General features: G+C 40.1%; 1 protein-coding gene and 1 pseudogene across 6 annotated transcripts in view; one reads left to right on the top strand and one right to left on the bottom strand.

Annotated features, from left to right (window-relative positions):
• NHSL1 (NHS like 1) overlaps nucleotides 1-27,521 on the top strand; it is a 132,899-nt gene that overhangs the window by 83,422 nt on the left and 21,956 nt on the right. For 5 of the 6 annotated variants that reach the window (XM_030316445.1, XM_032593256.1, XM_030316448.1 and 2 more), the window contains exons 3-4: nucleotides 9,806-9,933; nucleotides 27,023-27,215. In XM_030316445.1, the coding sequence (XP_030172305.1) occupies nucleotides 9,806-9,933; nucleotides 27,023-27,215 (321 nt within the window). The remainder of the gene's footprint in view (nucleotides 1-9,805; nucleotides 9,934-27,022; nucleotides 27,216-27,521) is intronic. The other variant, XM_030316451.1, reaches the window with a different exon arrangement.
• On the bottom strand, nucleotides 12,177-12,814 carry LOC115514455 (annotated as a pseudogene).

Here is a 27,521-nt window from a genome sequence, read left to right as displayed (position 1 = left end):
GCGACAGATTTTTCCTGTGTGCTTGCTTGAAAGCTCAAATTAGATTAGCTGTATAATACCCAATACAGCTGTTGGACTGGAATTGATTTTCGTTTAAGCATGCATGTTTATAGTCTTATGTGTCCTTAGTTCTCCACTAATGGACAAAGATAGATCATAGAACTGGCCTTTTCCCCTGTTGTTGATAATCTGATGGATAAATAATTGGGAAAGAAGTTTGTAAACCTGGATCTTCCAGAAACTTTATACCTGGGTTTCATAATCCATAAGACACATATAGTATTTGTTCTCTTTCAATTCCCACAGAAATACTTTAAACACGGATCAAATAATGATGGCCAAGGGCTTCCAGTTTAGAAAATAATGCATTTATTTAGTGTCATTAGTAATGGCTTTAAAAATCAGTGATCTGAAAAAAGGACTTTTTAGACTATGGTTCATCATAGGACATCCTCACTGAAGCAGCACCTCATGACTATTATTTTTATAATTAATTTTGGAAGTAGAATCCTCCCAATTTCAATGACCTTGGATTATAGTAGGAGGATTATGAAAGATTTAATATGTTAAAAGAAACCACATTTAGATTTTAAAATATGGTATGCCTATGTTTTGATGATCACTGGGTGTTATATGTAAGTGATGAATCACTAAATTCTACTCCATAAACCAATATTACACTATATCTTAACTAACTAGAATTTAAATAAAAGCTTATAAAAAATAAAATAAAATATGGCATGTCTAGAATGCTCTGCTGTTGTGGAGTACCAGAATTGTGCTTTTGACTTGAATGTTCCAGAACTTTCCTGGCAGTTCATACCTGGACACACCAACACGACCCATATGACTTGAGGAATGACAATATTCTTATCTGTTCCTTCTGGCTTTTACTATAGCAGTACTTATTTCAAATACTTCCTTCATCATTCCTTCACTTCTTTTTTTTTTTAATGTTTATTTATTTTTGAGAGAGAAAGAGAGAGCACTAGTGGGGGAAGGGCAGAGAGAGAGGGAGACCGAAAGTCCAAAAGCAGGCTCCAGGCTGTCAGCACAGAGCCCAACGAGGGGCTTGAACTCACAGACCATGAAATCATGACTTGAGCCGAAGTCAAACACTTACCCGACTGAGCCACTCAGGCTCCCTTCTTCCCTTCTTTTTCACACAGCCTAACAAGTCAGCAGACTTCTCACTTTTTTTCCTTGTTTGTTTGTTTGTTTATCCATCCATTTATTCATTCATTCATTCATTCATTCATTTATGAAGAGAGAGAGAAAGCATGAGTTGTGGAGGCGCAGAGAGAGCGGGGGAGAGAGAGAATCCCAAGCAGGCTTTGCACTGTCAGTGTAGAGCCCAATATGCGGCTCAAACCCACAAACTATGAGATCATGACCTGAGCCAAAGTCAGACACATAACCAACTGAGCCAGCTAGGCGCCCCTCACTTTTTTTCCTTTTAGCATCCCCTTATCATACAATATCATTTCTTTGGGGACTAGAAGACCCCAGTGTCTCCTCTCCTTCTACTGTTCCTCCTTTTCCCTCTCATTTAAGCCAGTCGGGCTTATTAGCCATTTATTTAAGGTAAGAACTTTGTTCTCTTTGAGTATATGTCAAAATCTTTATAATAAATTCAGGAAATTTTTTGCTATGTGTATGTTTTCTCTTATAGAATTATAAATATGAAACAATCAACTCTGGTGCATTATACCATTCAGTGATAAAAATGTCCATGTACTTTTACCGGCATCACTGAATGATTGATTGGCTTTCTCCTCCTGTAGATAACAATCAAGCTCCTATTGTGGTTTATTTGGAATATATGTGTCAGTATCAGGACTTTGAGCTGAGTCCTGGCATCTTAGGGAAGTGGGTAAGCAGGAAGAAGGTGATAAATGCAAGTAAGATCATGTCACTTCTCTGTTCCAAGTCTCCAGAGGCTGTCCCTTGGCCTCATGGTAAAAGCCAGAGTCCTTAGAACCCTCAAGGCCCTAACATAGTCTGTCCCTTGTTTACCTATCTGGCCATGTCTCCTGTTCTCACCCCAAACTTTACTTTTCTCTAGTTCTTTCTCAGGTTGACGGGACATACTTTCTTTGCTCAGAAATCACCGCTCAGTGAGACCTGCTACAAATGCTACTCCCTATTCCCTTCCTTGCTTTATTTTTCTCTTAGAAATCCAAAATCAAAGTGTCAGTGGGGTCGTGCTCCCACTGACCTCGAGGGGAGAATCCCTTCCTGCCCTTCCAGCTTCTGGGGGCTCTGGGAATTCCTTGGCTTATGGCTACATCACTCCTAATCTCTACCTCTGTCTTCACGGGCTTTTTTCCTTCTGTGTTTGTATGTTTCTGTGTCTCCACATGGCCCCATGATCTCTGTTTTCTCTTCTTATAAAGACATAAGTCTTGTTGGAGTAGGGCCCAGCCTAATGCCCTCACTTTAACATGATTACATCTGGAAAAGCCCTATTTCCAAATAAGGTCACATTCACAGGTACCGGGGGTTAGGAGTACCTAACACATCTTCTTAGGAAAAGAAATGTAGCCTCATGATATTTTGGTAAAGATATAGCCAAAGGCTTGGTAAAATTGTGGTATCTTGAAGAATTGTGCAGCCAAGCACATCTTGCGGACTTGCTCGCTGGCTTTTAAAAGTAGAAGAGTTTGAGGTAGTTATGGTTTATGTGGTAGATTCCGGAAGCGGTGTCCATCTTCTGAGTACTGGCCATGGGGAGGATTCTGTGCAAAGTTCTGACATATCCTTACCTCAGCTCTCTCATCAGAGAGCAGCGCACTCAGAGTTGTTTGTTGAATGAATCTCATGACAGCTTCCGAGACTGAGTTGAGTAAAGTCCTGGCTTTACAGAGGTGGAATCCGAGTTTCCAGCAGGTTCAAGCGTTGTCCCCTAGACGTCACAGTTAGTACGCCCCCTAGTACGGTCAGGTCTGTCTTGATTCCAGACACTCCACTGCTTCTCCATGTAGAATCCCTCCCAATAGTTAACTTCCTGTTCCTGAAACACAGAGAGTAGCTTTTCATTGCTGTTGCAGATTCCCCACCAAAAGCCTCTCAACCTCATCCAAGAAGGATTGAAGTAAACATGACATAAGCATAGCAGGGATCTGGAAAATCTGAGATTCAGCGTTATCCCTGTCTGGAAGAGTCACTTGAACAGTTGTTGAATATTCTCCTCTCCCTCCTTGTTCACGAGGTAGGATTGCCCGTTCTAGTCCCCTCTGAAGTTAGATATGGTCACATGGCTTATTTTGGCCAAAGAAATGAGAGTAGAGTCAGTAAAGAAAGTAAAGCTTTCTGGCAGAATCCCTAGGAGCCAGTGTGAGAGTCACCACGTTCTCACCGTGCTGCCATGTGACCGATGAAGACAAGTACTTCCCTCTTTCCAGTCCCCAAGTGACTGTGCTAAGCAGAGTTCCTGCTAGCTCTATTTATACCAGGACAGCGTGCAGCAAAGATTCTCCTAGTTTCTGAAGCCACTGAAGTTTGGGAACTATTTGTAACCGCTGCATATTCTAGCTAATTGTGACTGATTCAGTGAACTGAAAAGTAAAGCATGGAGCATGGAAATTCATTGAGGATTTCCAGCAGAGAAGATTACGTTGAATAACTCCTCCAAGCCTCTTTATTTTATTTATTTTATTTAGAGGTTTGTTTATTTTTGAGAGACAGCGCACAAGCAGGGGAGGTGCAGAGAGAGAGAGGGAGACAGAGGATCCAAAGCAGGCTCCGTGCTGTCAGCGCAGAGCCTGATGTGGGGCTCGAACTCAACAACTGTGAGATCATGGCCTGAGCCCAAGTCACATGCTCAACCAACTGAGCCACACAGGTACCCCCAAGTCTCTTTAGTAGATAGACTCTTTTAACATGTCTAAAATAGCAACATGAACAGTCTAATATAGCGAAATACATGAAAGTTTGGAGGCCAAGAAAGGTTTAAATTCGTAAGACGGTTAAATGACCATCCAGTGGTATGACATTATTTTTTTCTTCTGTACTTAAAACTTTGGTCTAGCAAGGAATGTTTGTCCACTGTTCTTGCACTAAAGAAAATAGTTTGACATGAAAGGAAAGAGGAGGAAATTTATGGTTGAGAAACCAGAGGATACAACGAACAGTGATACCTTTCTCCAAGCAGTACCGTGAGAACAATAGGTCGGCTTTAGTCCAAATTTCTGTTGCAAGAGGAGTATGTGTTAAAGGTAGATCTTCCATTACATTTAGTATCTCATTTCTAGCCTGTAGCTGCTGGCGTGGCTCGCTTTAAAGTATGCTCTGCCTTGCAGTTATTCTCAGTTTAATGTTGGAAAAGTCTTTGCTTATTCATGATGGCTTGCACTTACTTATATCTCACTCTCCAGACAGTAAACTCTATTTAATGAACAAAGCCATGGTTTTAGAAACTGAGAGCTGTTGCAACTTGACAAGAGGAGATTTTCCTAGATTTCCCCTAGCGTTGGAATAAGACAAGTGACAGTGGAATTCGATGACTTTATTAGATTTCAGAAATTTGATAAGAGTGAAAACATTGGTCATCTGCCATAAATGTATGCTGCCCAGTCTCACCTTAGACCCAGCATCCTAATTCAGTTGACATCCCACTATTTAAACATTTCTGTGACGCAAACTTCATTATGGAAAAAAGGGGCATTGTCTCTTAAACTAGGCTCAAAAGGTGATGGTGGAAGTACTAATATTTGCCAGATTTCCATACTTTCATGGATAATAATTTTGCAGTGTTTTGGTCTTTTAAGATGTAATGTGTACCCAGTCGTGTCAGCTATTTTTAATATTGCCAAAAACATCAGAACTCGTCTCAGCTTTAGAGATGATCCAGCCCAACAGCCCTTCCTTATTTTCCAGCAAGAAATCTTTTCAAACACATCTGACGGGGTACCCAATACATGAAAAAGATTTTCAATTTTATAAAAGCTTGTAATTTTAAACTTATACTTCTTATAGGGTCTATTAGTGAGGGGAAAAGACTAATTGGAACAACAGAAGGACTTCGTTTAAAAGGGCCTTGGCTTGAGGCACCTGGCTGGCTCAGTTGGTAGAGTGTGTAATTTTTTTTTTTTTTTTTTTGGTAGAGCACGTAACTCTTGATCTCAGGGTTGTGAGTTCCATCCCCACATTTGGTGGAGAAGTTACCTAAAAGTAAAATGTTTAGGGGCACCTGGTGGTTTGGTCGTCTGAGAGTCTGACCCTTGATATGAACTCAGGTCATGATCTCACAAACTGCTGACAGCACAGAGCCTGCTTGGGATTCTCTCTCTCTCCCACTCTCTCTCTCTGCCTCTCCTCTGCTCATGCACACACACACACACACACACACACACACACACACACACACTCTCTCTCTCTCTCTCTCTCTCTCTCAAAATAAGTAAGTAAGCTTTAAAATAAAATAAAATAAAATATAAAATAAAATAAAATAAAATAATAAAATCTTAAAAATATATATTTAAAAGGGCCTTAGCCTTCACTTTTTATTTTGTTTTGTTTGTCAAGTATTTGAAAATAATGAATTATAACATAAGTAGATACAAAGTGGTAACTTTGTGTGTGTGTGTATATGTATGGCTGATTGCATTTAATTCTTTACTTTTCCATTTCAAGTATAATTAACATACAGTGTTATATTAGTTTCAAGTGTACAATATAATGATTCAACAATTCTATACATTACTTCATTGCTTATCACAGTAAGTGTTCTCTTAATTCCCTTCATCTATTTTACCCATCCCAACCCACCTCCCCTCTGCTAACTACCAGTTTTTTCTCTGTGCTTAAGAGTCTGTTCTTTTTGTCTCTTTTTCCCTTTGTTCATTTGTTTTGTGTCTTAAATTCCACATATGAGTGAAATCATATGGTATTTGTCTTTCTCTGACTGACTTCAGTTAGCATTATACTCTCTAGATCCATTCGTGTTGTTGCAAATGGCAAGATTTCATTCTTTTTTATGGCTGAATAGTATTCCAGTGTGTGTGTGTGTGTGTGTGTGTGTGTGTGTGTGTGTGTGTTTGTGTGTATGTACACACACACGAACACAAACACACCACTTCTTTATCCATTCATTGATCGACGGACACTTGGGTTGCTTCCATAATTTGGCTATTGTAAATAAAGCTGCAGTAAGTTTAGGGGTGCATATATCTCTTCAAATTAGTATTTTTATTTTCTTTGCGTAAAACTCAGGAGTGGAATTACTGGATCCTATGCTAATTCTATTTTTAACGTTTTGAAGAACCTCCATACTGTTTTCCACAGTGGCTGCACCAGTCTGCATTCCTACCAACAGTGCATGCAGATTCCTTTTTCTCCATGTCCGTGACAACACTTGAGTTTTTTATTTTAGCCATTCCGATGGTGTGAAGTAATATCTCATTGTAGTTTTGATTTGCATTTCCCTGATGATGAGTGATGTTGCACATCTTTTCATGTGTCTGTTGGCCATCTGGATGTCTTCTCTGGGAAAATGTCTGTGTGTATCCTCTGCCCATTTTTTAATTGGATTATTTCAGGGGGGGTTGGTGGTAGTGGTGTTGAATTGTGTAAGTTCTTTATATATTTTGGATATTAACCAATTACTGGGTATATCAGTTACAAATATCTTCTCCCATTCAGTAGGTTACCTTTTTGTTCTTTTGATGGTTTCCTTCACTGTGCAAAGGCTTTTTATTTTGATGTACTCTCAAAAGTTTAATTTTGCATTTCTTTCCCTTCCCAGAAGAGACAGACATGTCTAGAAAAATGTTTTTATGGCTGATGTCAAAGAATTGCAGCCTAAGTTTTCTCCTGGGAATTTTATGGTTTCAGGTCTCACATTTAGGTCTTTAATCCATTTTGAGTTTATTTTTATGTATGGTATAAGAAAGTGGTTTAGTTTCATTCTTTTGCATGTCGCTGTCCAGTTTTCCCAGCACCATTTGTTAAAGAGACTGTCTTTTTCCCATTGCATATTCTTGCCTCCTCTGCCAAAGATTAATTGACCATAAAAGCATGAGTTTATTTTTGGACTCTATATCCTGTTCCCTTGATCTATAATTCTGCTTTTGTGCCAGAATGATACTGGTTTGATTACTATAGTTTTGTAGTATATCTTGAAATCTGGGATTGTGATACTTCCAGTTTTCTTCTTCTTTTTTATGATTGTTTTGGCTCTTCTGAGACTGTTGTGGTTCCATGCAAATTTTAGGATTATTTATTCTACTGTGGAAAGTGCTGTTGGTGTTTTGAAAGGAAATGAATTAAATCTGTAGATTGCTTTGGGTAACATGGACTTTTTAACAATATTAGTTATCCCAATCCATGACTGTGGAATATCTTTCCATTTATTTGTGTCATCTTCAGTCTCTTTCATCAGTGTTCTATTGTTTTTGGAGTACAGATCTTTCACCAACTTGGTAAGTTTATTTCTAGATATTTTACTCTTTTTTGGTACAGTTGTCAATGAGATTGTTTTCTTAATTTCTCTTTCTACTACTTCATTATTAGTGTATAGAAATGCAGCAGATTTCCGTAATTAATTTTGTATTATGTGACTTTACTAAATGCATGTATCAGTTCTAGTAGTTTTTTGGTGGAGTCTTTAGGGCTTTCTGTATATAGTATCATGTTGTCTGCAAACAGGGAAAGTTTTACTTCTTCCTTACCAACTTGGATGCCTTTTGGTTCTTTTTCTTATTTGACTGCTGTGGCGAGGACCTTCAGTACTATGTTGAATACAAGTGGACATCTTTGTCTTGTTCCTGATCTTAGAGGAAAAGCTCTCAGTTCTTCGCCATTGAATATGATGCTAGCTGTGGGTTTTTCATACATGGCCCATTTTATGTTGAGGTGTGTTCCCTCTAAAGTGGTAACAGTTTTTATTGGTTTGTTACACAAGGTTCACCCTGAATCCTTAGGAGACTTCAGCTGATAGGACCACAGAAGAGTTAATTTGCAACACAAGTTAATGAAATGCAAAACTACTGAGTATTACTTTTTTCTCCTAACTTTAAGGTAATTAATTAAAGAAAATCAAATCAAATACTTACAGAATCCCAAAACTACACAGAACAGTGAAAAACACTAATCACGCTTTATGTAATATTCTCTCTGTAGAAGGAAAGTAGAATTCTGACCATTCTGTTTACATTTTTTTTTAGAAAACTTATTAATGTTGGAAAAAATGTGAAAATATTTCTCACTGAAAAGAGATTAATATGAATAAATCCTTATTAAAAATAAGTTGTATTCTGGAAGTTTCAGAATTTTTTAAAAAAAGTTTCCCTTTTACTCCATATCAAGAGTGGTTGCAAGCCGAGCCCACAAATTAGTTAGCTCCTAAGCAACTGAAGCAGCTATCTTGTGATTACATAATGCATTTTTAAAGTTGGTTTGACATCCTAAAAGATCCTCATGACTATTTCATGGGGTTTTTAAAAATCTGATTAGCAGTTCTGGGTTGGAAACTTTATTCACTCCCACTGTGAAGTAGCAAAGGAGAGTAAGGATCTTTTTTTCCCCCGGTTGGAGAATTTTTATCCTTTCACTAAAGTGACCGTCATCTCCTGTCTGAGAAGAATCACAGATCCTACTGTTGTTACAGAGGAACTCTGAAGATGCCCTACTTTACTTCGGTGCCATTAGGTGCACAGTCTTGTCATGCTGTGCGAAGGGGAACCCTTCCCAAACCAAACACATTTCGCACTCCTTTATGAGCCGGATATTTAAAGGTACCCTGTGGTGAGTGAACCCTTTTGCAAGGCAAACCCTCCTCTAAGGTGCTGGCTGGGTACTAAGAAATCTCTTGGGGCTTTAAAAAGCCACGAATACTTTTCTTGCTGCACTTGCCCCCACTGATCCGAGTAATTACAATTAGCACAGTGGTCCCTCCTCGATGAGAACCGCTGGTCTCTGAGCAGCCGACGGCCCCAGCCTTGCTGCGAAGCAGGGCGCCATGCTTCCGGTTACCTTCCACTTGCTGGTGCCAGGTATTTCTCTGTAGTCTGGCAGACGGCTCAGACTGCCACCCGGTTTCACATTAAATTCCACTCGATGATTATAGCCTGTTTGGCATCAAAGTTAGGTTGAGAACTAAAAATAAAATGAGGGCATTGTAATCCGTGACTTCTCGTGTCCCTTCCAGCTGAGGAATCTATAAGAAGCATAGCGTGAGAAGTTTTGTTTTTTTTTTTTAATTTTTTTTTAACGTTTATTTATTTTTGAGACAGAGAGAGACAGAGCATGAACGGGGGAGGGGCAGAGAGAGAGGGAGACACAGACTCTGAAACAGGCTCCAGGCTCTGAGCGGTCAGCACAGAGCCCGACGCGGGCCTCGAACTCACAGACCGCAGGATCGTGACCTGAGCCGAAGTCCGCCGCTTAACCGACTGAGCCACCCAGGCGCCCCGAAGTTTTGTATTTTTTGATGAGCAGTTGCATCATCCACTGCCGTGCATAAATAATTACAGTAATTAAGAACCTGGTTTCATATTCTGAGTCCATTGCTTATCTGTATAACATTTACTGAGAAAATAATTTAATTACTCTAAACCTGACTCAGAGGGTTGTTGTGAAGTCTAAAGGTAATCATCCCATTAAAGCATTTGAACATGATATGTAGTGTGTAATCTACTAACTCTTAGTTGTTTTGATCATCATTTTCATTATTAATAGTATGATTATTTTGAAATCTTACGCCTAGGAAAATATTGCTAGAAAAGGTAAATAAAGAGAAGCAAACAAATTCTGGTTTTTTACGCCCTTCCTCCCCCACCCCTTCCCTGGCCTGTACCCTCTGCAGAATGTGATAAGCTGAGGCGGGATGGCTACCGAAGTTCACAGTACTACTCCCAGGGGCCGACCTTTGCAGCCAGTACCAACCCCCTCTGCGATGATTATCAAAACGAAGATGAAGAAACAGATCAAAAGGTAAGGCTTCCCAATTCAACATGGGAACCTGGAGTGGGTCCCAGAACAGAAAAACGACATAAGTTGAAACACTGGTGAAATCAGAATAAAATAGGGTTTCAGTTAATAATGGTATCTCAATTTCTTAATTTTGACCAAGGTACCATGATTATTTAGCATGTTAACACTGTGGGCAGCTGGGTAAAGCGTTCACAGGAATTCTCAGCGCTATGATTGCAACTTTTCCGCAAGTCACAGTCGGTCTAAAATTAAAAAAAAAAAAAAAAAAGGTAAGGTTAGGATTCAAGGAATTCATTAAAGGGTCACAGTCAGTCAGTATATTTGTGCATTTTGAATATTCTCTTTTGGGTAGAAAAATTGAAGGTCCTGTTTTTGTTTTTTGGGTTTTTTTTCTCATGACCAAGAACCCACTCAGATCCTAAAACAAGAGCTCTAAGTATAACAGGCAAAAGTCACTGTTTCACAAGCAGTCAGTGTTTCTCAGAAAGATTGAACAGAAGCAGCACTTGACTTAATATTATAGCACTGGTCAGTTCACTTTGAGATGCTGTGTTACCCTGGCTGCCTTTCTTCTCATGCCATATCTTGTAGTATGTACAAACTACTTAAGGCAAATGTATTTTCTCAGTAATAGATGCCCCATGAGCAGATAAAAATGTAGAGAGATTTTGACTCATATGGGTTTTTTAAATTCATTCTAGGTAGTACTATGGACTTAAAGTTTGATGGACACGTGTTGATTTAGAAACCATTTTTTAATCTAAGAATTTTCAGTAGAATTAGGTCAATGCATAAATGCGTTACTGCTTAGAGAACATTAGTCAAAATTTATTGTCCTTCCCCACATAAATAACATTGGAGAAAAGGGTGGATAACAGTTGATCAAAATGGGAAATTTACTACCATAATTTTTTAGTCCTCTAATAAAAACCCAGGTTTTTATTTGAGAATATTTTTTCTTATCTCTTTAAAAGTATGTTCCCATATTAGCTTAGTCCTCTGGGACTCAAAATACACAATACTGTATTAGGAAATACTGTAGTAGGAAAAGGAGCTACCTCAAAATTGATCTAGTTTTTAATTTTAAAGTTTTTTTTTTCTCATTGATATGAATAAGGAAAATAGAAATCAAAAGATGAGTTATATGGTGAGGATTGTGTTCTCTTCTTATTTAATTTTTCAACCTTATTGAAATTGTAATTGACAAATAAAATTGTACATATTTAAATCATCCGTTTTCTTTGTGAAATGGCCATCACAATCGGGTTGATTAACATATCCAGCATCTCACAGGCTTACCTTTCCTCAGTGGGGAAACAGCAGTAAACAAGTATAATATAACACAGTGGTGATGCACATTATGAAGAAAAATAAACTTGTAGTAAGAGTTTGAGAGTGACGGGCTGCTATTTGAGATTGAGTTTTCAAGAGGGGGCTCTCCGAGGGTGTCATTAGAGCAGATCTCAGAATGAAGTGTGGGAACACCACATGGGAATATCTTTGGGAAGAGCTTCTGGGAAGAAGAGATAGTAAGTACAAAGGCCTGGGGACCCTAGTGTGGTTAATCCTGTGGAAGAAGTAGCCAGATACCAGAGTGGCTTGCGGTGGGCAAGGGGGAGAGAGGTAATAATGACTTTGGGGAAACAACCAAGGGCCAGATCACATAGGAAGGACCTGACCGGCCGTGGTGAGAACTTTGGATTTGTTGTTCTTGGGGAAGATGGGGAGGCACTGGAGGAACTGAGGTGGTAAGTAGGGTGGTCTGATTTACTATTTGATGCAATCTGGCTACTATATGGAGGCAAGACTGTGGGGAGTTGAAAATGGAAGTAGAATGGTCAGTCAGTAGGCTATTGCAGTAATCCTGGCAAGATATAGCTGATGTGGGCTGGGACCAGGGTGGCAGTGGAGAAGATTCTAGGCTTATGTTGAAAGTGGATCCTATAGAATTTGCTGAAGTTGGGAGAAAAAGAAGAGTCAGGGATAATTTCGTTTATTGTCTTTCCAGCTTGATCCCTCTAGAATCCCATTTCAAAAATTATTTGACCCCGTGAGAAATTACCCTCTTCACAGCCTCAGTTATCTTTCCCCATCTTAGATGACAGGACCCACAATTATATTCACTTCTTTGTGCATACTTGGAACTCTGATGGTCCCTCTCTCCTTCTGTCACTTTCCTGAAGACACCCCAATCCCATTTGTTTTTTTTGTTGTTGTTGTTGTTTTGTTTTTTTTTCCTGTTTTTACTTTTATTTGCATGTATTTCATGCAGAGTTTACTCCCGGGCCATAAGTTTTTGTTTCTTCAGTTTCTTCTGGGATATCTTTTTCTTCTGTGCAGCCTCCTCTTCTGGTTTAGGAACAATCTGCTCTTTTTCAGTAAGGATCATCTCAATGTGGCAGGGAGAGCTCATGTATGGGTTAATCCGACCATGAGCCCTGTAAATTCTACACCACATTTTGGGGGCTTTGTTCACCTGGATGTGCTCAATGACCAGAGAATCTACATCTAAACCCTTACGTTCAGCATTACTCTCCGCATTTTTAAGCACGTGCAGTAAAAATTCAGCACTCTTTTTGGGCCACCGACCCTGTGTCCAGCCCCACTGTTTGGCCTTGGGCACACCTACCAGCTCCACCATTGTAGTGTTGGAATGGCACACATTGCTTCTGCAAAGTGACGTCTTTCAGATACTTGGTGGCTTTTCAGATATGCATACCCTTGATGGCCTGGGCAGTTTCCCGTGTGTTCTTAAAGTGAACGCGAAGATTTGAGCCTCTTGATTTGCATGATTTTGTCGGGTTTTCCGGGTCAAGGGAATAGCGAACCATTTTCAGAGATCACCTCAGGCCGCTTACGGGAAGAGCCCAATCCCATTTGAATCCCGCTCTACCTCTGCTCTGCGCTTAAAGCCTGGCTCACTAAACAAGGCTAGAGGAAAACACCAGGTTTTACTGGCTGCTTGTGCTATAAATGCCTAACCTCGGACCTAAAGTGCCAGCAGTCCTAACATATGAGCTCATCAGTTCACTCTCCCACTGCCCAAATTATATTTCTCAAATCTCCAAACACCATGTTTTCTGTTTTACTCTCAGATACCATCTGTGATATCTACTGCGCTGTGGGGTGAAGGGGGAGCGGGGGGAGCAGTCCGAAGGCATATCCTTTCACAACCAAACCTATTGAACGGCTTGCATCTATGCCTATACCTACTCACCCTTTCCTGCCATTGCAATGAGTGCACAGTCCTTGCTTCTTTTCTGCCCTGTTTGCACCCATGTGCTTAGATTAGGGCATGGCATGCAGTCAACACTCAGTATTTTTTCAGTGGAACGATTAAGGCCAACTTCTCAAGAACTTCATCCCTGCAATTTGCCCCTTTCTCTTTGCCCTAATCCATTCTCTCTCTTTATTGCATCAGAACTCTTCATTATATGAACAAACTACCTTGTCTTTCATCTTGAAGAAGCCCTCCTTTGACCTTTCACCCCCCTCCAAATTCTGCCATATTTTCCAGGTCTTCTTTAGAATAGAACTCCTCCAAAGAACTGTCTAGACTTGCGGTCAACACTGCCTTTTCTCACAATCGCCTCCGAACCCCCTCCAAATAAACTTTTATCCCTAGCACGCTACTGAAATCACTCTTGTTAAGTCTGTTCATCACGTCTATCTTGCCCAAATCTAATAGTTAGTTTTCAGCCCCCCTCCGATTCAGCCTGTCAGCAGTGTTTGACATAGTTTACTGTCCTTCTTCAAGTACTTTCTATACTTGGCTTCCATGAGACCACACATTCCTGGTTTTCCTCCTGCCTCACTAGCCAGTGCTTCTCAGTCATGGTTGCATGCTATTCCATATATCTAAACATTGGTTTGACTCTGCTCCTCTGAAGCAGGCTTAATCCTTGGGTGATCCCACTGAGACCCATGGCCTTAAATTCCAGACACTGAAGTTTCCTAAATTTCTATCACCAGTCCAGACCCATGCATTTAGCTGCTTACTGTCCATCTTATGGGCATCTCAAACCTAATCCAAATCCCAAAATGTTCATTCTCACATCCCTACCTACTCCTCTCATAGTTTTCCCCACCTCGGTAAACCGTATAACTCCGTTCTACCAGATGCTGAAGCCAAAAATGTTGGGCACATTCTTGCTGCTTTTATTCTCTTTACACCTTCAGTAAATACTATAGATTTATCAATTATAGAGCCCCTACTAAAATCCCATATCCGATGTTATGCGATGATGAAGTCCAGGGCATGTTTCTGAGACTGGGTCATTGGGGCACGTTGGAGGTGAGGTCGTGAAAGGCTGATGAGGGATGGATCCGCTCTGTGGATACTGAGTTCACCAAGAATGTTAACAGGAGTAGTGGTGGAAGGAGGCTGAGGTGGGATGACAGGGGAGCCATGGTAAGTGATGGAGTTAGGTTTTATTGCATAGCTAATAGGAAATCACTAACATATTTTTTTTTAATGTTTATTTGTTTATTGTGAGGGGGAATGGGAGAGAGAGAGAGAGAGAAAGGGAGAAAGAAAGGGAGAATACCAACCAGGCTCCATGTTTGAACCCGATGCAGAGCTCAATCCCACGAATCATGAGATCACAACCTGAGCAGAAGTGAAGAGTTGAACGCTGAATCGGATGAGCCACCCTGGTGCCCTATGGAAGTCACTAACATTTTTAAGCAGACGACTTTATGATTAGGAACAAAAGTTGTATGTACCATCTTGTGTTAGATGGAAGATGTTGAGATAATGTTGAAACTGATTTTCTAATTTATATAATATATCAAACCTGACTCTAGAACTTCTAGAGAGGGAGTATTTTAACAGACTGATTTCTGATTTGAAAAATAGAGAAATTTTGTCAAAAATTCACACCAGGTTGACAAAATCAATGGTAACTGTGTGAGGTAATAGATGTGTTTACTAGTCTTATTGTGGCAATCATTTAGCAGTATATACATGTAACAAATTATCACATTATACGCCTTAAACTTACACAATGTTTTATGTTGATTATATCTCGATAAAACTGGGTGGAAAAATTAAGCTCATTTAAAAGAAAAAATTGAACCAAATTACAAAAAGCATCAAGTTCAGATGGTTTCATAGAGAGGGTTCCACTAAAGCTTTTAAAGAGTAAGTAGGTAGGGAAAGGGGGACAAAGGAGAGGGAGGCAAACCATAAGAGACTCTTACTTTTAGAAAACAAACTGAGGGTTGCTGGAAGGGAGATGGGCAGGAGATGGGCTAAATGGGTGATGGGTATTAAGGAGGGCACTTGTGACCAGCACTGGGTGTTATATATAAGTGATGAATCACTAAATTCTACTCCTGAAACCGAGATTATACTATATGTTAACGAACTAGAATTTAAATAAAAACTTGAAACAAAAGGAAAAGAAAATAGAAAGAGTAAGTAAATCCAATGCTTGAAACTTTCTCAGAGCAAAAAAAAAAAGAAGGATATGGTGTGATTTTTTTTTTTAAACGAATTAGATTTACCCTGAGATCAAACCTAACAAAGACCACACAAAGTGGAAAATCAGCTGGCCAGTCCCACTCATGAATATTATCATTAGAAGTCACAGTAGAATGTTAGGAAACATAATTTAACAGCTCGTTACAAGACAGATGTTTAAAAATGAACCTGGATTTATCCCAATAGGAATGCAAGGATTTTCAGTATCAGTTAATCTAATCACATGTTAATATATTAATAGATTTGAAGAGAACGATCGGATCAAAACCATAGATAGTGACAAGGTATTTGAAACAATTCAACATCCATTCTTTTTTTTTTTTTTTTTAATTTTTTTTTTTTCAATGTTTATTTATTTTTGGGACAGAGAGAGACAGAGCATGAATGGGGGAGGGGCAGAGAGAGAGGGAGACACAGAATCGGAAACAGGCTCCAGGCTCCGAGCCATCAGCCCAGAGCCTGACGCGGGGCTCGAACCCACGGACCGCGAGATCATGACCTGGCTGAAGTCGGACGCTTAACCGACTGCGCCACCCAGGCGCCCCTCAACATCCATTCTTGATAAGAAACACTCCATAATATAGAAACAAGTAGATACTCATACCTTAAAATGTATCTGCCTTGTCACCAAAGCCAACATGCTATTCCATGGGCCATTCTTCTTAGAATGAGACGTAAGACAGGACATTCACTTGTCACTATTATTATATTGTATGGGAAGAACTGGCCAAAACAATTCGAAAAGTTGTAGGGTAAGAGGCTCAGAAATAAGGGAAGACTGAGGTTAAATTATCATTCTTTGTACATGATATGTTTGTATACTTGGTGACTCCAGGAAAATAAAAATTTGAAACTGCTAGGGGCGCCTGGGTGGCGCAGTCGGTTAAGCGTCCGACTTCAGCCAGGTCACGATCTCGCGGTCCGTGAGTTCGAGCCCCGCGTCAGGCCCTGGGCTGATGGCTCAGAGCCTGGAGCCTGTTTCCGATTCTGTGTCTCCCTCTCTCTCTGCCCCTCCCCCGTTCATGCTCTGTCTCTCTCTGTCCCAAAAATAAATAAACGTTGAAAAAAAAAAAAAAATTTGAAACTGCTATCAACAGTAAACTTCAATGACATAGAAAGGTATGATGTTGATGTATCTACAAAAGCAAATTACAAGATATAATAGGAAAAATCTATTTAAAGTTGTAATGGCAGACGTGGTGCCTGGATGGCTCAGTCGATTGAGTATCTGACCCTGGATTTCAGCTCAGGTCACGATCCCAGGGTGGTGGGATCCAGCCCCATGTCAGCTCCACACTGAGTGCGGGGCCTGCTTGGGATTCTCTCTGTCTCTCCCTCTGCCTCTCTCTCCTGCTCTTCCGCACTGGCTCTCTCTCTCTCTCTCTTATGCTCTTAGATGAGATGACTCCATATCAGAAAGCTGTCATTTCTGCCCAAGTTAATTTATAGAATTAACACAACACCAATAAGATGTTGAGTGGTTTAGTTTCGTTTTGGTTTAAGAGTGATTTGGGGGATGGACAGAGAAAGGGAAGGACCAGAGAGGATCTAAGGGTCATAGCGGGGAAAGCTGTAACCTAGAGGAGCAATGAGGAAGGAGAACTACTCGCCTCACCAGGTACTAAAAAGAGTCAAGAATTGCTCAGTGTGGAATCTGAATGTACAGACCAGCAGGACAGAATATTAAACATAGACTATAAAGACCAGAAGTCTACCTAAATCTTCATGGGATTTAGTACGTGATCAAGTTGGCATTTGAAATCAGGTGGGAGTTCAGTAACTATAAAAGGGGCTCCAAGCCAGCAGTTTATGGTCTCCGTGTTAAGGCCAAGACCCTTAAGTGCAATGCATGCTCTTAAAAGTCATTTTAACAGTTGGGGTTATTTTAAATTTTTTTTTTCAATGTTTATTTATTTTGGGGACAGAGAGAGACAGAGCATGAATGGGGGAGGGGCAGAGAGAGAGGGAGACACAGAATCGGAAACAGGCTCCAGGCTCTGAGCCATCAGCCCAGAGCCCGACGCAGGGCTCGAACTCACGGACCGCGAGATCGTGACCTGGCTGAAGTCGGACGCTTAACCGACTGCGCCACCCAGGCGCCCCAACAGTTGGGGTTATTTTAGATACAGAGTATGTAGAGGTCAAATTTGAGGGAAAATGCTGGGGAAAGCCTTTACTTTGTATTTTCTAGGTAAGTGGTAGGGGTTGGGGTATGGTGAGGAGAGCAGTGGACTACACAGAAGTTAACAAACGCTTAGACTACAAATGCTCTGACCTGGAAAGAGGTACACAGAATGAAAAGCATCTGATTTGCATTCAGCAATAGGAAGCATCTATTATGTGCTTAGGATAGAAGCACGCTCCTAAAAGGAGAGCTGCTGATAAGGTAAAAGACATACGTTAGAAGAACCTAGGGGACATCTGTTCTGGGTGTTTATTCTAGAGAATTGTTCTAGAATAATTATCCTAATGCAAAACATGTTTACGAAGCAAGACTCCTGTTTATGGTATAAGGAATGGTATTTTGCTAATTATCTCCACGTGTATCTTTCAAAGTGTAGCAAGAAAAATAACTATTTCCAATGATATATGTTATATATAAACTTGCATGAGAGAAATGCTGTCTGCAAAGGGCTTTAGAAATCTCACAGAACACCTTTTTTTTCCAACCGTGAAATCAGAGAATAAGTCAGTGCTTTAGTATTATGCTAGTCTCAGCCTTTTGTGTGTGTGTGTGTGTGTGTGTGTGTGTGTGTGTGCGTGTGTGTGTGTGTGTGTGTGTGTGTGTGTGTGTGTTTTCGGTTTTCAGTGTGTACCAGGTACTACCAAACAGGTTTTTCAGGTATTTGCAGGAAGTTCAGTTATGGGTGCCAAAATATTTCCAGTGAGTTGATAGGACATCTCCCCAACTGCCATTGTTGGAGGTTATGTTTGATGATATGTTCACTGAATCAGGGGAACATTCATAGAGGCCCCATTGTCTCAGCAGAAAGGATGTCAGTTATGAGTTGCTCAATCTCTTATATAAAATTAACTCCCAAACACGTAAATTAGACTGGGATTATGGCAATAAAAGGTTGGCTTTTATGGTACTGATGTAACCTGAAATTTTCTATTTCCTGTTATTCTTTGAACTAGCATCTCAGGTTCTGTTTTAGTCCTCATTGATGAGAGATACTTCAATTGAAGGAGGACTTTGAAAAGACAAAAGGGATAGTAGACTTGCTCTGTAATTGCACATATCGGAGGCTTATATAACATGATGCTTGAGATCGCCAGTTTGGGGCAGCCTGTCCACCTGTTGAAGCTGAGTGGTTTTGGGTAAATTGCTTCTCTCCATGAGCTTCGGTTTCCTCGCTGTAAAGAGTTAGAAGCCCCATGTTCTGGTTTGCTCAGGACAGTCCTGTGTTACAGCTGCTGTCCTGCGTAATTATTAATAGCACCCCCTTTCACTTTCAGAGGAGTTCTGGTTTTGATCATAAGTTACACAGCCACCTTACCTTCCTTGGGGAGGGATGTGGTGAGGTTGAAAGGAATTAATGTTTATGAAAGTCTTCACTTGGTGCCTGGCACATAGAATATGCTCAAATAATGGCTAGTTCAGTATTACTAAACTGCTTGAGTTTTCAAACCAGACTACAAAGAAAAGGACTCCACGGACAATGAAATTTGGCCACTCTCCCACTCCCCCTAAGTCTTTTATTATAGACTTTCCGCAAAGAATTTCCTGCCTGAAGCAACAAATTTGAGAGGTTTCAGCAACTACTAACAAACTTCCCATTGTTGTGTCTTTGTTGGTTATCTCTAAATAGAACTACTAGAGGTCATACTAGCACTAACTTTACTTTAGAACACTTGCCAGACTTTTTCAAGTTATATCTCATTTCCCACAGGAACTCCAATGGAAGAAGTATTTTAATAATCATTACTATCATTTTTCTTAAGTTTATTTCTTTATTTTGACAGAGAACAGAGCACATGAGCAGGGGATGGGCAGAGAGAGAGAGGGAGGGAGAGAGAGAGAGAATCCCCAAGCAGGCTTTGTGTGCAGTCAGCACAGAGCCCGATGTGGGGCTCGAACTCACAGACTGTGAGATCGTGACCTGAGCTGAAGTCAAGAGCCGACGCTTAACTGACTGAGCCACCCAGGCGCCCCTCATTGCTATCATTTTGATGATCTGGAAACCAAGACTCAGAATTATGAAATTGCTTTCCCAAGACCACATGGCTAGAATGCATCAGGGAGGACGCAAATGTAGGGCCTCTGCTTTATACTCCATTTCTCTTCCTTGCACCATGTTGGTGAAACAAAAGGGGGAGATTACTACACTCCCCAAATGCCTTCTTATTATGCCTGTTGTTGGCATTTTTCATTCCACTGTTGACTTGTCTGCTATTCATTCATTCACTCATACCATTGTTTCAAAAACCACTTAAGTACCACTTCGTCTCAGTATACAGACATACTGCCTGGCCTAGGATGGTTTATGGTCTAGAAACCATGCCCTAGATGACTCTAGTGCAGTCATTTGTATTGGGTCTCTGTGAGTAATTCCAGGGCACAGTGGAAACCCAGAGGAGTCTATGCTAGCTCCTTGTGTTCAGTGCTTCCCAGTTTGGGACACCTTGGTTACTTTGTATCTTGCAAGCAGGAATGGGAAGCCTGGGGACTGTCACTTTTCCAGACCTTTATGCATTCAAACCAGTAAATTGTTCCAGTGTCTCTTGTTGCAAACACCCCATTAAACTGGAATAAGGCTCCATTCATATCTGCCTTCCCCTTTACATGGGGACACAGCATTCCTGTCTTGTTGCTATCCGTATACCTCTGTATCTCCCAACATGTGGAAAAGTTCAGGAGCCAGAGACTAGGCTCCGTGCTATATGTGAATCTATTTAATACTTATTGCAACCATGCAAAGTAGCTTGGATTGTACCCATAACACAGATGAGGAAACTGCATTTTGGAGAGACTATATCGCTTGCGTAAGATCACATAGTTTTAAAATACTGAAACTGAAATCTCGGTTTTAAAACAGTGTTTTTGAGATGTAATTTACATAAAATACACATATTTAAATTATACAATTTAGTAAGTTTTGATATATGTGTACACACGTGAGCCCATCACCACAATCATGGTAGTGAACACCTTCGGCACCCTTGAAAGTGAAGCAGTCTTTTACATTAGTAAACGAGTGAATAAATAAATACGTATTGGAATGGAATGTATACCCAGTAAAATGAATGAATTGTTGGCTCACACAGAAACATGGATGTGTCTTAGAAACATAAGTAAATAACACAACACCGAGAATGAACCATTTTTATAAAAGTCAGTAAACATGTAAGTTACATATATTGGTACATATATAACAAAAAGTAAGGGATAATTAACACACAATTCAGGACAGTGGTTATCTTGGGGAAAGTGGGGAGGAGCACTGAGGTAGATGCAGTTATTGGTAATAGTTTATATAAGTCACGGGTTGGGTGGTAAGTTCTGAAATATTCATTATGTTATATATTTTGTATATATCATTTATTAAAATGAAAAGATTATAAGTAAGAAGTACTATATCAGTTGAAACATTTAAGGTCTTAAGTATTTTCCATTCTTTTAAGGAAAAGATCCTTAATATGCAGTCCACAATATTAGTTTCAGTCCACAATATTTTAATCCAACATGTAATAAGGACAAAGGGGCTGGCTTTGTGGTAAAAGGACTAATATGCTGATGGGGAGAGAAAGAACAATTGAAGCTATTTAATATTGTGGATATGGACACCACCATCTGGCCATCAGGGAGCCGCTAGATGGGCCAAGAACTGTGCTTCCGTATGGATCCATTTCCGCTGCCCCTGCTTTTTTTGTTGTTGTTGAGCCTGGGATTGGCGGGGAGGGGATAGGAGAGAACAGAAATAAGTCAGGATCTTTTGTGTCTAAGTATATTGAAAGTAGAAGAAGCACATATAGGCAAAAAAGGCTGCGGAAGTTTCGACACCTTATGAAGCCATCTATGATCTGGAAAACCAAGAGTCAACCCAAGACAGATTTCCTTCTGGGAAACAAAACAAAACAAAACAAACAAAAAAAACCCAACGTCAAAGACAGAGTCAATGTCCTGCAAAAAGGAGTGGAGTGTATGTTAGTATTCTTTTAACTAATGCTCTACATAAGGGCGCCTGGGTGGCTCAATCGGTTAAACATCTGACTTTGGCTCAGGTCATGATCTCACAGTTCATGAGTTCAAGCCCTGTGGCTCAGAGTCTGGAACCTGCTTTGGATTCTGTGTCTCCCTCTCTGTCTGCCCCTGCCCTGCTTATGCTTTGTCTATCTTTCAAAAATAAATAAACATTAAAAAATTTAAAAAAAAATAATAATACTCTATATAGTTTCATCTGTTCTACATTAATTTTCATGTAATAATTGCTAAATGAATGCTAAATTTAGCTCTGATTATAATTACATTTTTTAATTGCTAGGAGCATAGCAGATTAAAAAGGAAAAAGCCTGGGCTAATCTGTGATTCACATTTAAGCTCACTTTTTGATAGCTTGGCCACCTGCCAAAGAGACCATGTTTCAGGCTCCACTGTCCATCTGGTGGGAGCTTGTCTGGCTTCCAGACAGGACCTAGGAGTCTCTGAAATGCAGGTCTGCAGCATCCCAAATCTACACAACAACTGCTGGTGTGGCCAGTGATTTCCCTTTCTAAATTAGGTAATCTGGCACAAGGAATTGTCGTTTCTCCTTTCATTTGTGACTCTTCATTCCTTCTGGGATCAGGGTATGGGGTATCAGGGAACGTTACTGAATCAACGGACAGGTTTAAAAATTGCATTTAAGGTCCGAAAGCAAGGCAACTTTACACTCCATGTTTGAAAAAAGTAATTCACTCTATATTGAGGCAGTCCATTAATATGAAGCATGGTGAAGCTATTTGAGTTGTTCTGTTCTCAACAGAGGGAGTTGAGTTGCTCAAAACCTATAGCTTGTAAATGACAAGAGCCAGGATGCTGGTACTTAGTGTTTTATTCCAGGGTTTAGTGCTTCTTCCACTGCACCACACTGTGGTGGCTTTTCTAGATTTTTAAAAGGTTTGTTCTTGAAGAAGAGATATAAATGGAGGTTTTATCTTTAGATCAGACAGCCTAGTAACTTATTGCAAATATTGCCAAGTTGTTATTTTAACACTGTTAAACAGCAGAGACTCTGGGGTCAAGTCCGGGTTCTAATCCCAGTTGTCCACTTGTGAACGTCCCAAAAGTAAAATTACTTTGTTCTATTTCCTTATTTATAAAATGAAGCTAATGCTATAAATATTAAATGAGGTGCCAATTTCTATAAAGTCTATAACCCAGAGCAAGGCATGTAGCAGCCAGTAAATAAATGGTGACCCTTTTTTAGCTAAAATCCTGAAATAGCTCTCTATGAAATTCTGATTTAAAGCTTCCTGGAACTTACATTCTCATGGGAGAGAAAACAAGGTAAATATCTAAAATATATGTATACTATTGATATGTACTAAAGAGAAAAAGCAGTGAAGGGAGATATAAAATATTAGGGAGGAGTTGAAATTTGAGGTATGCTCAACAGGTAAGACCTCAACAAGAAGGAGACTCTTGAATAAACACATGAAGAAAAAGATGGTGTGGGTGTCTAAGGGAAGAGCATGTCAGGCAACGGGAGCAGCAAGTGCAAAGGCCCTGAGGCAGAAGTGTGCATGATATGTACAAGAGACTACACAGAAAGGATGGAGTGGCTAGAATGAAATAAGGGACTGAATAGTAGGAGATGAGGTCAGAGGGAGTGGTGAGCCCTTTGCAGATCATGTAGGGTCTTGTTGGTCATGGTAAGGATGTTGGGGGGTTTGAACAGAGGAGCAACACGATCTGACTTAAATTTTAAAAGGATGCCTCACGCCTCTGTGTTGAGACGTAGACTTGGAGCGGGAGGGTGGGCACAATAGGCAGAAATGTGGAGGCCAGGTAAGAGGCTAACATAATCCAGAGGATTACAGTGTCCATCTTAACGGAGTAATCATGATGTGTTCGGCTAAATGTGTTGAGATGCAGGAGGTGGTTCCTTGCGCCCCTGCTGGATTTATAAATCCTAGGAAGGATAGGAGTGCGATCGTTCTGGAAGTCATACCGTCCTGGTTTTTATCTTTCCTTAGTTGTAGCACTGTGTAATAGTCACATTTGCATAGAACTTTATTCTCTGCCATGCTTGGGAAATTGTCTCACAAATGAAGAGAGCCCTTTATAACAGATTACCTTTGAAAGTTGTCGTACTGGAGCTCTCCCTGGCGGTCATCCCACGGCAACCAGGCTAAACTCAAGTACTTTCTCTTTGTGATAGTTATCGATTCTGACGCCGTCAGTCAGCTAAAAGAAAAGTAGGTTACTAGGGCTGTTGGGCACCACTGAGATGCACACAGACTGTGGAACGGTGCTTCACCATCTCCCTTGGCAGGTGTCACAGGGAAAAGGGAACCCTCCCTGCAGGATGTCACCGTGCTATTTATTCTTCATCAAGCTGTATGTAGCTTTACTTTTCTGTTAAACTGGTTTCGTTAGGATTTGCTTCCTGTAGGCTCGAAAGTGTGTGCTGTATTTCAAGATTACCTGAGAAATTATTTCTGTGTGTGTATCAGAAAATTGGAGTAACCTTCTAATTGGCAACGTTGAGATTCAGTCATCGACATGAGACCTTTATGCGAACTGTCATGAAATTCTCATATACAGTTAGTTTTAATTTACTTGTGTGTGTGCCTGGGGGGCAGGGGGAATCTGCATCTTAAGGGTAGAGAATATGTATTATAAGTCATATGTAACCAGTGTGGTACAAGTGCAAAAAGGCTGGAAATTATTTATATCACTGTGGCTTCGCTGCCACTGCTGACTCAAACATTCCCTTGTTTATCTTTCAAGGATAGGTAGGAGTTGGAACCATTGATAGGTGTTGTAACCATTTAAGCAGAATTGGATCAAATGTGAAATGGATATGGTGTGATCTAATATCATAATCCGATGTAATTTAATATCATTATCAGATGTCGGTAACATATGCTCATTATAAATCGAGTATATTTATTTGTCAGTTTAATTACAAACGTCTTTTCACAATTTAACTTAGGTGGAGAAGAAACTACCGTATCATTTTACATTTTTACGTATTGAGAATATAAAGTCAAAAATAGAGATGTTTCATTATGATTTATTTTATATTATCTATTTCCACAACACCTTTATTATTGGTAGTCTTTTTGCAATAAAAGAAAAAATCATGAACTTGTCAATTCATGATTTTGCTTTCTTTCTTTTTTTTACTAAGATTTTTTTTCTTTTTTAAAGTAACCTCTACACCCAACTTGGTGCTCAAACTCACAACCCACGATCAAGAGTCCTTTGTTCTTCGACTGAGCCAGCCGGGTGCCCCCATGATTTTGCTTTCCTAAAGTCACTTTTATAGGACCATCACCTTTATTTCCATGATGTTTAACAGCCATAGATATTTTCAGAGATTTTATCTCATTAGGTCTTTTTTTTAATATTTTTTTTAACATTTATTCATTTTTGAGAGAGAGAGAGAGAGAGAGAGAGAGACAGAGTGTGAGCAGGGGAGGAGCAGGGAGAGGGGGTGACACAGAATCTGAAGCAGGATCCAGGCTCTGAGCTGTCAGCACGGAGCCCAACATGGGGCTCAAACTCATGGACCACGAGATCATGACCTAAGTTGAAGTTGGAGGCCTAACCAACTGAGTCACCCAGGCAGCCCTTATCTCATTAGGTCTTGAGAATGGCTCTTTGTGGGACTCAGGAGGGAAACATATAGCCCCACTTTACAGCAAAGGAAGGGTTCAAGAAGAGCCTAAAAGTCACGAGACTGTTAGGTATAAAGTGAATAGACTCAGGTCTTTGGATTCTTAGTTTAGGCCCTATCCCCCAATACCAAACTATTTTAATTGGCTCTTCTGTAGTCCTTGTGAAATTTGTGCAGGGCTGGTAGTTGTAGAATAAAAACAGATATTTTACTGTAAGATGAATTCAATAGTAATAAACAGTGATTACAGTGTTCTTTTAAGTGGTTGAAATTTCTAACAGATGTATTTCTTCTGTAAATTTCTTACCTGTATGCTTTTAGAAACTTGCATTAAATCCAGCAAGGTATCAATGCCTGCTTCTTAAAGATAGATAAATCCTCACAAACATAATATTGAACGAAAAAAGAAAGTCACAAAAGAGAACGTCAGGATTCCCTTTAGGTCACACATAGGCAGACAAAGCTATGGTGGGGTGTTAGAAGTCAGAGAGTAGTTACCCTTGCTTAGGGGTGTGTGGTTTCGGGAGGGGAGTGTTGAGCTGACTTGGGTGCTGGTTACACAGGTATTCCCTTGGGAAGGTTCATTGACTTTTTATTCTGAAGTAAAACTCTTTTAAATGCCTTATTTTCAGAGGTGGTAGTTAGTTTAAATGCTTTCAACTCGAAGACCAGTTCTTAGACATTTATTGTGTATTATAAACTGCCGTTTCTCAACAAAAGCCAGTCACCCTTTTTTGTCATCATTGTTGTTTGTGAGCCCATTGTGTTTGAGTTCTTGGAGCTTCCTTGTCAAAGAGCCAACTGTTGTGCGGCCATGGTACCGTCCATGGTAAAATGCTTCCCCAAACAGCGTTCTTGCTTCCGCTTTTTAAGATGTTATGGGAAGAAAGGTATTACAGAAGGGCTCCCCAGTTAGGATGTTAATCTGTATTGAAACAGACACTGCCAGAAATGTTTTCATGGAATTCTGATAAGGCTCAGAGCAGAGCTTCAGTCAGCTTCTTAGGATTTAACAATTTCACACCAATTGTTTTCATATAAATGGTTTCAGAAGAGCACACAATAGCTCTATGATTCCAGAAATGTTCCTTGAGGTCAGCGCCTGAAGGAAATGAGGTTGAGGCTAGAAATGACTTTGAGCAAACAAAATTTTAATAAAAATGGAAACCGATGGCCACAGCCATGATGCTTCTCCGGGCTTCTAGCATTCAACTAAATCCATAAGCTTTCTGACCACAGTAAATATAGGAGAAACAGGAAGAACTGAAAAGATATCGAGGGTCAGCAAAGCCGTTTGCAGACCTCATGGTTTAGAGACTAAGGCGACGGCGTGAATCATATACATAACGGGTCATGCTCAAGATGATGAGCAGTTTTCTTGCAAACTATTGCTTCTTTCTTAAATGTGGCCAGTTTTGTTTTTGTTTTTGGCTCGCTTTTAATGAGTTGAAAAAATATTTTATTGATTTACTTATTTATTTAACATTTATTCATTTTTGAGAGACAGAGACAGACTGAGTGGAGGAGGGACAGAGAGAGGGAGACACAGAATCTGAAGCAGGCTCTAGGCTCTGAGCTGTCAGCACAGAGCCCGACGCAGGGCTCGAACTCACAGACCGTGAGATCGTGACCTGAGCTAAAGTCGGCCACTCAACCAACTGAGCCACCCAGGTGCCCGCGCCCTAGTTGAAAAAAGGCTTTAAACAAGGAATGTATTTTTAAATGTTTTTGCCAGCTATTTGCACACTACAGCATCTACTTACTGTTTTCCCTGCAGTGTTCTATTTCTTCATCAGAAGAGGAAGGACTTATTTCCATCAGGAGACCTAACACGCCAACCTCAAGTGACTTCTCTGACCTTCATACTCAAACGAACTGGACCAAGTCACTTCCTTTGCCAACGCCAGAAGAGAAGATGCGACAGCAAGCCCAAACAATCCAGGCTGACGTGGTTCCCATTAATATAACTGGTATGCTTTGCTGTACAGATAGGTTTCTAAACATACTTGGGAAAATGACTTTGGCTTCTGTTTGTTATATGCTCTTAGCATCTCACTTATACATCAAAGGTAAATAGCTATAGTCTGGCTTCCTGCTCTGTGTTTAAGGAAAGGAATACTAAAATTTATATGTGTGCATGCATATGAAATATCTCTTGCTTATAAGATTAGAGGGCTGTCACCAAAGGTTGATGTCATGGAATTCATAGAAAATGTGTGTGCCTTTTTTCATTGAATTGCTTCTTTAAAATACTTTGTTTATTTGGGAACATCTTC

The sequence above is a fragment of the Lynx canadensis genome, chromosome B2 (assembly GCF_007474595.2).
Source record: "Lynx canadensis isolate LIC74 chromosome B2, mLynCan4.pri.v2, whole genome shotgun sequence".
Lineage (NCBI taxonomy): Eukaryota > Metazoa > Chordata > Mammalia > Carnivora > Felidae > Lynx > Lynx canadensis.
This window is presented reverse-complemented; position numbering and strand designations above follow the sequence as displayed.